Genomic DNA, 13,480 nt, shown 5'->3' on the forward strand with positions numbered 1-13,480 from the left:
AATTCTTTCGTGCTCAGCCTTTCTTATAGTCCAACTTTTCACAGCCATACATTGGAACTGGGAAAACCATGGCCTTGAAATATTTTTAAATATTTTTAAAACAGTTTAATGAACCAAACTGGGTGTATTCACAAAAATGAAAAATTGAAAGTAGTTGAATTTGACCCCGAGTTGCACTCCCCACCCCATAAAATTCAAGTTAGTGTGACAAATCAAATAATAAAAACAAGAGTGATTTGTGATTATTAAATAGTTACAGGTAGTCCTCAGCTTAAAACCATTTGTTTTAAGTTGAAGTTTCAACAACAGTGAAAAAAATAACTTATAACTGGTTTTAACATTTACAACTGTTGCAGCCTCCCCAGAGTCATGTGATCAAAATTCAGGCGCTTGGCAACTGGCATGTTTTAGGATCATGTGATCAACATTTGCAGTCTTCCTGGCCAGCTTCTGACAAGCAGAGTCAATGCGGGAAACCAGATTTGTTTAATTACCGCATGATTCACTTATTAACTGCAGTGATTCATTTAACAACTGTGCCAGAAAAGGTCATAAAATGGAGCAAAAACCACTTAACAATTGCCTTACTTAGCAACAGAAATTTTGGGCTCAATTATGGTCAGAAGTCAAGGACTACCTGTAACTTTTATTTTGAGCAGATCTCCATTTTATATGCTTGCTGCTTTCATTGATTTTTTTTTAAGTGTGTCAAGTGAGATCTGTACTTCCAAGAAATAGGTCTATATAAAATAAAGTAGTTCTATGACTAAAAAAGTCTCAACAATAGTCGAAAACTGACTCGAAAGTATACACGCATTCCCCCTCCCCAAATACTCTTTTCTGAAAATAAATTTGTTGCACTGCTTTCTCTGCATGAGGAGAAACATTGCGTTCTTATAATAACAGCAGTTGTGTAATTTGTCTTCCGGTACACCTCAGATCTGTTTACTTGATTAGGAAACTAGCCGTCTGTTGTTGAGGAACACGACTGAATAACATCATAGCCATTTGGAGGAAAAGAAATTTATTCACTGTATTTTGGTTTGGTTTGATAGACATGCAGAAAGGGTTTTAGAGGTGATAGAGATAAGGATGCATGTGAAGATGTAACCGGAAGCCTAGGTCCCAGAAGCTCAGGCAAGGAAGGAAAAAAGAAGCAGAGTGAACTACAGAGGGAAAATGGAGCTGGCAATCATCCTTTGCTAGGCACAATCCATCTCTTATAGGTCAAATTTCCTTCTTTAATTGTTTGTGTTTCAGTGGTGTTTTAAAGGTAATCCTTAACTCACAACCACAATTGGGACCAGAACTTTCATTGTTAAGCAGAGCAGTTGTTACGTGAGTCACAGCCCCATTTTATGACCTTTTTGCCACTCGAATCTCTACCAGGGACGACCCCTACATACAACATTGCAAAAGAACTAACAAGAAAGCTTGGGCATCTCACAAGAGGAAGCCAACACTCCATTAACTCTCCACTACAGTGTCTTCAAATAATCATGAATGTGACTATAGATGAGGATGAAATCATGGTTTCATTTGATTTCACAGCCCTGTTCACATCTATAGATCCAGAATTAGCCAAAGAATCCATGACGGCACTGCTTCACAGCACACTTGACTTAACTGAATATACAAAGATCAAAACACCCAGGATTATGGATCTCATAAACCTCTGCTTAACTACATACTTCCAATTTGATGGCCAAATTTACCAACAAATTAAAGGGACAGCTATGGGATCACCGCTTTCAGAACTTATAGCGGAGGTCATCATGCAATGTCTAGAAACCATAGCACTTCCACAAATACAACTGAAAATATGGATCAGATATGTAGATGACACTTTCACCATAATAAAAAAGGACCAATCAGAGAACACCCACAGAACCATCAATAACATTTTTAAAGGAATCCAGTTTACTAGCAAAGAAGAAAACAAGAACTCACTACTCTTCCTTAGACATCCTGATCAGCAGAGACCACAGTGGCAAACTAGAAATGCAAGTCTACAGAAAAATCACCCACACTAATCAGGTGCTCCACTACCAAAGCAACAACCCAACCTCCCACAAGAAAAGCTGTGTAAGGACTTTAAATGAGCCCAAACACACCGCAGCAAGCCAAAACAGCAGAAAAAGAAAATAGAGCATCCATACAACACATTCCAACAAAATGGATACCCATGCAACTTCATCAAAAAGTCTCTGACCACTCAACCCAATACAGCACAATCAACACAAACCCTAAAAAGAATTACACTGCCATACATCAAGAATATCTCAGAAACCGCAAATAGACTTCTACAACCACATGGAATCAGCATAGCACACAAGCCGACAAAAGCCCTTCAAAACATCCTAAGTAAACCCAAAGACCCAGCAACCCCAGAAGAAAAAACAGGAATCATCTACAGCATATAGTGTAAGAATTGCAACAACCACTATGTAGGACAAACAGAAGGCTGGCAGAATGCATCCATGAACACCAACTGGCAGTCAAAAGGCATGATGAAAATTCTTTAATTTCACAACATATAGACAGATTTAGCCATAGTTTCCATTGAGAAAATGTGACAATCCTAGACCAGGCCAAATCCAAAAATGCCAGGGAATTTCTAGAAGCCTGGCACTCTGACAAATCAGCCATCAATAGACACATAGACATTAACAACATCTATAGATTATGCAAAAGAGACGATCAACCAGCCCAAAAGAGAAAAAGACTCCTCCACCAGTAATCAGCACTCAGATCAGCAGAGATTAACTCCAAGGTCACTTCCAGATCAACAATCAAGCAATACCCCAATCAAGAAACTGCCACAGAGCCATTAGTAAACAGCCTAACCAAAGGATCCCTAAGATCAGCCTCATCCATACAGACAGGCAAGACACCAGAATATAAACTGACAGCAAACAGCACTCCTTACTAGCACTGATGATGTTACCTAGTTAGAGTAATGAAACATCTGCAAGAAAGCTCAGCGAGCACCAAGGCCCCCCTCATATCCTGGGACTAATGGAGCAATTTATAATTGCTTGTTTGTGAGTTCAGAATCCAGTTTCAGACTGCCATTGTCAAGACGCTTGTATAAAAGAACGGTCTGGTTGGTTGTTTTTTTGGTGAGGGTAATGCCATTATGTCAGACCAGAAAAAGGAGTAATTGGGTCAAACCATTTAAGAACCACTGGTTTAAATGGTGACTTGCATTCAAGGGAGACGTTTGCTTTGATCTGCTAACCATTGGGGGAGAAATAGCTTGCTTTAATTTTTTTCCCCACCTTGTTTGTTTCAGTTCTCTCAAGTCAGACCCATCACAGCCCTCTGAAACGGTCTGTGTCCCTCACCCCACCCATGACTGTGCCTAGCCAGCCCCTCGGACACGGATGGATGTCTCATGAGGACTTGCGGGATAGAGGACCCCAGGGCATCCCTTCTGATCATGCCCCCTTGTCTCCGCAAAGCAGTGTAGCCTCTTCAGGCAGTGGTGGGAGTGAACATTTAGAAGATCAGACTTCTACTCGTAACACATTCCAGGAAGAAGGGAGTGGTATGAAAGGTGAGTGGAAAGAAATGCACATTTTCCCTTCCTGTCCTGATTGCTTAACAACATGCATGCCTACATTCACACAAAGTCCTGAAGTTGTTTGAAACACATTGTTCAGAAACAGAATACGGAGGCATTTTAATTCCATTCTGACCTTATACTGCAGATTGCAATTCTTCTATTAAACAGGTCGATTTGCAAGAGTTATTCCTGTTTATTTTATTAGCTGAGATGAGACACTTCCCCTAAGACGGCTATCAAGCTAAGTGAAGAAATATCACATTCTGCAATCCGAATTTCAATATAGAAAGTATGAAGCACATTACCTGGGTGTCAGCCCTCCCAGCCAAACCAGACAGAAAACACAACAAAATGAACTAATTCTACTTTATTGTAAGGCTTCTTTAACAGAAACTTGCAAGTCTGAAGGCACAAACTTCCCACTTTCACTTTTACCAGCTAGATCCATTAGGACAGATCTTTCTTAAGTTTCTTTCTCTAGCCATTAAGTGTCTGTGCGGTCCTGCCTCTCTCATCTGTTTCCTAGGCAGCATCTCCTCCTCTCTCTTTCCCCAATATCATTCATTACAGTCCATTACACTGGATTCGTCCATTGCATTGAATCATAACTTGGTTTATTTTGTTTTGGCTTATGTCGTGGAAACCCAGGCAGTTGCTGTATATTTGATAAACAGTGATTAATAAACCAGAGTTTAACAGAGTATGTGAGCCCACTCAGTAAAAACAAAACATTTGGAATAGCCGGCTGAGAAAAAAAAAGAGTTGGTGTTCTGGTTTATGCATATCAAACACACACAAGAACACAAATGGAGAGAACTAATGAATCATCTGGGCATTATAGGCACCTGTGCTAGCTTCTTTCCCTCCCATTTGAGCCGTCTCCCAGGACAGCCAATAAATCTACAACCTTGACACAGGTGTAAGGAGGAGATGTGTGTTTTGGAGCTCTGCAGCCATTAGCAAACAGTACGGTAGTTGAACAAAGAAGGCATTCTTGGCCCTGCCTTCTTAACAGAATAACAGAGTTGGAAGGGACCTTGGAGGTCTTATAGTCCAACGCCCTGCTCAAATGGTTGTCCAGTCTCTTCTTAAAAACCTCCAGTGATGGAGCACACACAATTTCTAAAGGCAAGCTGTTCCACTGATCAATTATCCTCACTCCAGCATGTGTTTTTTTTCAATTCCCTAGTTTGCAACCATAAGATTTCCTGGTGGTCTGCCCTTCAGGTACCAATTAGTCCTGACTGCTCAATGTCCAAGCCAGAAAGTCTGACCTGATTGGGCAGGGAGGTTCATGTGGCAGAAGATGATCCATTTTTAAAGCAGATAAAAGGCAAATTGGGGATGTTCAGATATTCTGGATTGCAAACCACCAGGCTTGAATAATACATGATGGAAATTACACAGTCACACATTGAGCGTGTGCCTGGTTGCCTCTTCCCAGCTTAATATCAATTCAAATTGTTAAATGGAACCTCAGAAACGGTACAGGTAGTATTCGACTTAGAGCAATTTATTTAGTGACTGTTCAAAATTACAACAGCACTGGAAAAAAGTGACTTACGAACATTTTTCACACTTACGACTGTTGGAGCATCTCTGTGGTCATGTGATGAAAATTCAGACACGTGGCAACTGACCCATAGTTACTGTGTCCCAGGGGGTCATGTGATCACCTTTTGCGACCTTCTGACAAGCAAAGTCAATGGGGAAGCCAGAATCACTTAACAATCATGACACTAACTTAAGAATTTCAGGGATTCATTTAACAAGTGTGGCAAGAATGGTCCTAAAATGGGACAACATTCACTTAGCAGCTACCTCACTTAGCAACAGAACTTTTGGGCTCAGTTGTGGTCATAAGCATGATTGGAAGTTATGCTACAAAGGTCATAAGTGTGAAAAATGATCACTTTTTTCAGTGCCGTTGTAACGTTGGATGGTCACTAAATGAACTGTTGTAAATCGAGGACTACCTGTATTTAATTTGATAGTGGAAGGCTCTCCTATTCTTATGCAATTCCATTGAATAATAAATATAATAGTTTTCCTGGACCTGATACTTCCAGATGAATGTACACAAGCCCTTGCTGGTTGAGGGTTATGAGTTGACATGCAACACATCTGGATGGCCCCAAGTTGAAAATACTCCTGTGTGTAGAATATTTCTGGCATCTGCATCTCAACCATCAGCATCAGAGGGATTTTTTTAAAATCACCTTCCATGTGTTTTTCTATTTGTGCTTATCTCCATGGCATGTTAGCCAGGAGTTAGCTGTTCTCATCTGTTGCTTCTGCTCAATAGCATAATGAAGAAATGGCCCTTTCCCAGTCCCAGTGCTGCAGCTCATTCTGCTTCTGAAGAGGGGAGCTTTGTGGGAGTTGTGCTTTTGCTTCGTTTTGCTTCCCATTGCCACAGGGGACACTTAGAACACTTGCATATGGCTTCCCTGCTTTGGTTGAAATCAGTGTTTTTCAAACTTGGGAACTTTTAAAATGTGTGGACTTCAACTTCCAGAATTCCCCAGCCAGAACTGCTTTAAATTAAAGAATGCAAAGAGGAAACACAATTATTTGAGCAATGTCAAAATGGCAGCTCGGTAAAAAGGACTAAATTGCAAACCTGTTAGTAGACAGCTACTAATTTCCATTTTATAATTAGCATGAATTCATGCCATGCAATTATTGCTTAGGGATTGTATAAGTGTGCAACATGGTACCCACCATGATTCTGAATCTTGTAAACAAAAACTTATGGAGAATAAAAGTAAAACGTCAGACTCTTCACAACACCAATTCAGCACAGCAGAGAAAAAATATCTAATTTTCATGCACCATTTTATTATTTTGCTACAAATGTATCATGTTTGTAGGTATTATTTTTAATGGAAAGGAACATTCACATGGCTTAATTAATTGATCGTTGATTGGCTTACTCGGTTGGTATCCCTATTGCAAACTTTCACAAGTGCAAATGCTTAAATGAGCAGATTACTTTGATGTTACAAGCATTATAATGTGCTTGAAATCTGGACAGTTCAGCCTTATCATGAATTCTCTGCCTGCTGTTTCTTCCCTCTACTATAAATGGCTAAAAAAGCAGGAATGGTTTTTAAAGCATAATATCCTAATTATAGATCTTGGTCTCCTACTTCCTTTATAGTCAGGATCACAAAGTGGGTTTTCTTCTTGCTTTTTGGGAATCTTAGCCTGTTTGGAAACAGCAAACAAGGATCAGTTTGTGTAACCTAGTAAACAAGTAAAACCTTTGTTTAGCTAGGTAGAGTAATGGAAGGAAGGAGGTGGGAGCAAACAGGCCCTGTACATAAGCCCACTGCTCCTTCACAATAAAACATGATTTTCTAGAATACCAATGGTGATGTCCTTGAATGATACCCTGCCCATCATAAAATTTGTATAAATTCTTTTATATCAGACCATTGTTTTTATACAATGTATTTTTAGAAGCCATGCAAGATTCTCATGCCTGTTATAACCTGTTCTATTCATCCTTCACCTGTCCAACCTCTATTCCCTTCATCTTCTAGGAGAGTCAATAGCAGAAGAGGCTGAACTGGAAGGCGGGGCTAAATGTGTCATCAGTTTAGAGTCATTGCATTATCACAAAAGATCTAAGTCCAGACTCCTGTGAATTCTGTTGACCCTTATCTAGTGCCAGTTTAGCTTTAATTATTGGTTGACTAGATTCTTGTATTAGAGGTAGCAATAATAAACTCTTCTATGTTTTGAACTCAACAAATGCTCCTGGTTATTTGCCCTGACATTTCTTCTGATTCCCAGGCCAATCCTATCTAGTTCTAGAAGGTCAACTGTGACACATGAGATCCTTACACTTCTCTCCAGAAAGAGAGAGAGAAAGAAAGAATCAATAATTATTTGCAAGGCTGGTAACTTTGTGGGCTTAAGCCACTAAGTGGATGCAACCTTCACAGGCCTTTCTGAAATACTCAAGTTCAGAGTTCACCATTAGAGCACAAGTGTTTCCAGATAGGAATGGGGGAGGGCCGAAGCTTCTTGAGACCATGGATTGAGTTGTATTAGACCAGAGGTCCCCAACCTTGGCCACTTTATGACTTGTGGACTTCAACTCCCAGAATTCCTCAGCCAGTCATGTTGGCTGAGGAATTCTGGGAGTTGAAGTCCACAAGTCATAAAGTGGCCAAGGTTGGGGACGCCTGTATTAGACCTTTGTCCCCAGAGAACTTGAGGTGATACCAACTTAGGGAATATTTTATCCAGATGAACATGGAAGGAGCAGGATTACCAGTTCTTGGATTGTCTGTTAATGCAAACCATTTGGTGTGAAGAGATTAAAACAGCCTCTCCTATCACATCTTTCTTTAAAAAATGTCCTAATAAAAAAGAGTAGAAGCTGGCTAAACCTCTTTCTAAAAAGTTTCTCGGGGACGAGAAGAATCTCTTCTTCACTGTGATCTGAAAATCTTCTGAGTAGTCAGATGCTATTCAACTTGATTGCTTATCCTTTCATTCTTTATTGCGTTCTCTCTTAAGTTCTTTTAGGGCTCAGTTCTAAAGATGTGCAAAACTCCTGGATTGGAAACCAAGGGTTACTTATCCAGGTGTCCTGGAATGATAAGGTCCAGAGGAGGCTCAGCATTATCCAGAATATTTCATTTTGTTTTTGCATGGGGTTTTTAAGGTTTAATTTGTGTGTGTTTGTGGCAATATAGAAGCCATGTTAATAACTCCCCCCCCCCCAAAAAAAGGGATCATTTACACTACAGATCCAGAGATATGTTGATGCAATGTGTCCGCCATCCTGTGTTATAATGTGACAGTCTGAAGGTTGCTACTTTGGAGAAAACAGTTATAAAGTTTTAAGTGTAAGTCGTTTAAGCTCTTCCTGGGTTCAGAGGCAGTTCACAAGGATTTTTACAGACAACTGGAAGAGGGTTTAAGGCCTCTGGCTGTCCAGTTTAGATCATACAGAACGAACAACACTGAACGTTTCTCTTATGTTGCCTTCCAGTGCTTGTATTGTATATTGTACAGTCACTAGACTAGGCAGCATACAATGGTAGGTAAGTAAATACATATATTGGATATGAAAAATGTGTACTATATAAAAGTCCATGGAGAGACTGGTTTTCTGTCATTCTTATTGCAATTACGTATCTCGTTGTGTTGTTATTATTTACTTATAATTTATTTCTGTTTTTGTTACATTTCTAAGTTTGAAAAACGTAAATAGAAAGTAAGATCCAGTAACAGACTTAATACAACATAGTATTATATGAAATATTGTTAAGTGCCATTCCTTCTGCCTTTCCCAAGCCATTCAACACATTCTTCCCCTGGCAATTGTTTGAAAAAACAGAAGGGTACCCTGGAGAAGCCCCCACACACCAAAACTTACTACCCCACAAACTTTGACTATTTGCATGTATCTCCAGAGCCTCCTCTGGCAGTTCCTACAGGCAAGGAGGCACAGTGGCACAGTGGCTTAATAGACACCAGAGAAGTTTATACTCTGGTGATTCGAATCCTACTCTTGCGTGATGGAGTGCCTCACTTGCCTCAGCTCCTGCCAGTCTAACAGTTCAAAAGCATGTAAATGGAAGTAGATAAATAGGTACCACTTCAATGGGAAGGTAACAGCACTCTATGTTTTGCCACACACACTTTGCACTGCGGACTGCAGAAATATCTTCTGACAGTGCTGGCTCAATGGCCTAGAAACAGAGATGACCACCCTCCCTAAAGTCAGCTANATATATATATATATATATATATATATATATATATATATATATATATATATATATATATATATATATATATATATATATATTTTAATCTCAGCTTTTCACCACAGTTTATTTGTGTAATTTTATTTCTTGTTAATTGTTGGTATACTTATTTATAATTTTTAAAATATTTTTTGCCATTGGCCCAAGCAACTGGAGCAGATTATCGTAATGATTGCTCTGCTACTTTTAAGATGTAATTGTCGTACTTATCTGTTCCACATATAGATGTTCCTGCCTGGCTCAAAAGTCTGCGTCTCCATAAGTATGCTGCCCTTTTTTCCCAGATGACCTATGATGAAATGATGTCCTTGACTGAATGTCAGCTTGAGGCTCAAGTATGTTAGATTATCTAGTTTAAAAAAAAATAGCTTCTGAGTTGTTTTGGCCATTTGTTGCCAAATCATCTAATGATCATCCAATTTAAGAGCAGATTAAACACTTTTTCTTATTAGCACTAATTCTGCCTAAATACTTATATAATTAAATACCAGATTTGAAGGGGGAAGACATGTTCTTAGTCTGAACCATTATCCTCACTGATGACTGGTATTGGTTCATTTCCTCCTATGGCTATAAGGGAATGCTTCTATTTGGGTTAGAGCAAAATGTCTTTTCTTTTGACCAGAAGGAGTGTTCTCTGAATAAACATCACTCTGAATGCTCCCGCTGATAGAAATATAGATCAAAAACCACCACTTCTGTTTTTTCCTCCTTGACCACCACTCATTCGAGACTGTATTTTTGGGGAAAAATGGGGAAATTCTTTGATCCATACGACCACCCGCTTTCTTCTTCTGGAGCAGAAATCTTGTGTGATGAATGAAAAGCTTCCATCTCTCTTTAAAGAATTAAATAATTAAGATTCGAACCAATTAGATCTAGATTAGGCACATTTTGACTTGATCTAAAAGATTCAGCAATTTTTTCAGGTCTTGGGAGTCATGATACAATATACTATACCAGAGGGCCTTTCCTCAAATGTCTTGAAATCTGGTAGGTAATTATGATAGCTAAATTATAACAAAATTGCAATGATTGCAACCTAAACTCTGACCTATGAACAGTAAAATCATTTGCTCAAATTCAGGACTTAGCACTCTCATAAGAATTGGAATCTAGCAAACTTCTTTCTTAAGATTTAATAATTTTACCAGCTTTGACACATCTATACATTTAGCATCCACCAATGTTATAATGCTAGCTCCATGTTAATCTAAATAATTAATTGGCTAAGACCTATTGGAACCTCACCATATTGGTTGCTTTAGTCTGGAGTGATCACCTGTGCTTCTCCATGTGTGATACCCTGTATATATATACTAATATTGTCGTTCCACGTCTCTGTTGCAGAACGTTACCAAAGGTGCAAGGCATAAGATTGTGATCAGTATCCAAAAGCTAAAAGAGAGGCAGAATCTCCTCAAATCCTTGGAAAGAGTGAGTGCTCTCCATTTTTTCTTTGAAAACAGATAAGAGTTTGACTATTACCTCAGCTAAATGTATTGATAATTAATGCTCTGAACCTCTTTGCCCATATGTCTACCTCTGTGCAGATCAATTGCTATGTATAACATAATCACTTCCTTTCCCACAAACTGACTTTTGGTTTAGGAGTTCTAATCTTCCTTCCTTCCCTCCTCCCCTCCTTCCTTCCCTTCCACCCTTCCACCCACTACCTACTTACCTACCTACCATACCTTCTTTGTTCATTGATTCATTCATTGGTCCATTCATTCAGTATTTCTGTGGCTAGTCACACATGACTCAGCATAGCTTACAAAGGGTTAAAACATCAATATATTCAATTAAAACAAAAAATGGCCATACCAGGAGGGAAAGTTCACAAGGATTAACAACAAACAATCCAGTAAGAGCAAGGTCTATGAGATTCACTAGGGTTGAAGCTGCACAACTCTTGAAGGAGATGTAATTCCAGAGTGATCCATTTGTGGGGATCTATGCAATATCCAAGCCACAGACCAGTCAACCAGGGTTATGAAGCAAGATTACTGGCCTGTATGTTGTTAGATCTTTACCAGGTTAAGCATGTTGTATGAAGATAATAGCATGGTCAATTTTTTAAAAATTAATTTTCAGAAAAATCTAAATAGAGGTGGAGTTTAATGCTGAATAAGCATCACTGAAAGAATGCTCCTCGGTGTTAACTTAGGAGTAGTTAATAAGTACTATAGGTAATCCTTAATTTATGACAATTCATTTAATGGCAGTTCAGCTTAAGAACAGCCTCGAAATTAATGACAGCCTGTAAAGCACTTCTGACAGTTGCAAAATGTCGCACAACCCTCCTGCCATCATGTAATCACAATCTTGGTGTTTGGGAACCTGTTCGTACTTACGATCACTTGCCTAGAGCCCTGTGATCATGTTATCACCATATGTAATAATGATGATGATGATGATGATGATGATGATGATGATGATGATGATGATGATGATGATGATGATGATGATGATGATGATGATGTTGAAAGGGACCTTGGAAGTCTTCTCTGCTGACTTCCTTAGAAAGTCACTGGGAAGGTTTTGCAAGCTAATGCTACCTGCCCAGGTGAGTAGCACCTGTCCTCTCGTCTCTGGGGTCTGGCTAAAAGAGCTCTCTGTTGAAGGATTTTGATTTTTGTGCCTGCTTGAATTCTGGCTGCACAGAAATCATTTTTTTCAACAGGCCTTGGGGTTGGGGATGGGGGTGGGAATGTTAAGAGCTGCTCCTTCTTGTATTCTGAAGATGAATGAAAGTGGAGTTCCATTTCTCTCAGGGACTGTGTTTGTATTATATTGTATTGGTATTTTAAACTATACAGTTTAACTTTATTTGTGTGAACAAGGTGAGCAAGTGGTTTAGGTTCAGCTTTGACTGGAGGGATATATAAGCCCTGTAATTAAGCTAACAGAAAAATCAATATAGTGGCTTTATTTTGTTCCAGCATGCGAGCACCCAATTAGGAAGGGACTAGAACTTGCTTGCCATTATACATTCTCATGTTGTCCAACCCACTCTGTCTGTATTCATGAGCAATGTAGTCATGGGTAGCTTTCTTTTTTTCTCTCTCTTCTTTTGAAATTCCATAATCTTATTCTCAAAATGTGTATTTTCATCTAAAAGCTAACAGTGGCACTCGCATGAGTTCTCATAGAGAATCATCAAAACTTCATCATATCTTGTATGGGATTATCAGAAACACACAATATTGTGTGACATGTTCACAATCTTGCTAGTGTTTCTACAACATCTCAAAGTGATTTTTTTTAAGCGGTTTTGCATCAGATGTGTGGATGCAGCAGGGGTACCACTTTGCACCATTGAAATTGTGTTCCTACTTCTGATATAAACCCCAGTAGATGTCACACTGTTTAGTCACTTTATAAGTAAGCATTGTGGCTCCAGTTGAATATTCACATCTCGTGACCCATGAAAAACAGTGAAGAATAAATGGAATTGTGTGAACGGTGCAATATTGGACGTTACAGAAGTGTTTAGAGCTGTTGGTAAGAAACAGAGGTTTGCTTGCTAAAATTGTGTAAAAAGAAAGGTAGCTATAACAATGGCTTTTTGTAAGTATTTTTGTTTCTTTCAAAACAAAATATTTAAGCTGGGAGATAGGCTTCATATTATTAAATTAAATAATTTTATTTTGTTAACTTTGATACTAAAATGAATTTTCATATCCAAGCAGTAAGCTTTGAATACAGAAACAGAAAACAGGAAAAAATTATCACCTGTTTACATGGAAGCTGCCCATGTTGGAAACAGGATGTTAATGTAGATGGACCTTTGATCTTATAGTCTTACTGGAGGTCCAATGTCATGGTTTCTCCCAGTAGAGGCTGGGAACTATAATTGTACGAAATTGATAAGCCACATACAAATTATTGATGGAGACAATGAGCTCCTTTTCACTAGATGTGCTCAAGCAGAAGCTAGACAGCCATCTTCTTATTAGTGAGTTAATTTACATTGATTTTCATAAATCCTCACATCAATTTATTCTAGATTTGGCTAAAAAATGGTAAACAATATGGAGGAGCAAGGATTTGAACCTAGATTTCCCAGAATTAAGACCATATGTTTGTTACAATTTTGGCTTACATGGATATGTAA

General features: G+C 38.8%; 1 protein-coding gene across 1 annotated transcript in view; it reads left to right on the plus strand.

The window, feature by feature from the left end:
• Positions 1-13,480, plus strand: part of SAMD4A (sterile alpha motif domain containing 4A) — a gene marked incomplete at its 3' end in the record, with an annotated part of 126,566 nt that overhangs the window by 104,229 nt on the left and 8,857 nt on the right. The window contains exons 3-5 of the mRNA XM_015823310.1: positions 3,296-3,559; positions 9,586-9,695; positions 10,711-10,797. Of these exons, the coding sequence (XP_015678796.1) occupies positions 3,296-3,559; positions 9,586-9,695; positions 10,711-10,797 (461 nt within the window). The remainder of the gene's footprint in view (positions 1-3,295; positions 3,560-9,585; positions 9,696-10,710; positions 10,798-13,480) is intronic.

The sequence above is a fragment of the Protobothrops mucrosquamatus genome, unplaced genomic scaffold (genome assembly GCF_001527695.2).
Source record: "Protobothrops mucrosquamatus isolate PMUCROS unplaced genomic scaffold, P.Mucros_1.0 scaffold1833, whole genome shotgun sequence".
Classification (NCBI taxonomy): domain Eukaryota; kingdom Metazoa; phylum Chordata; class Lepidosauria; order Squamata; family Viperidae; genus Protobothrops; species Protobothrops mucrosquamatus.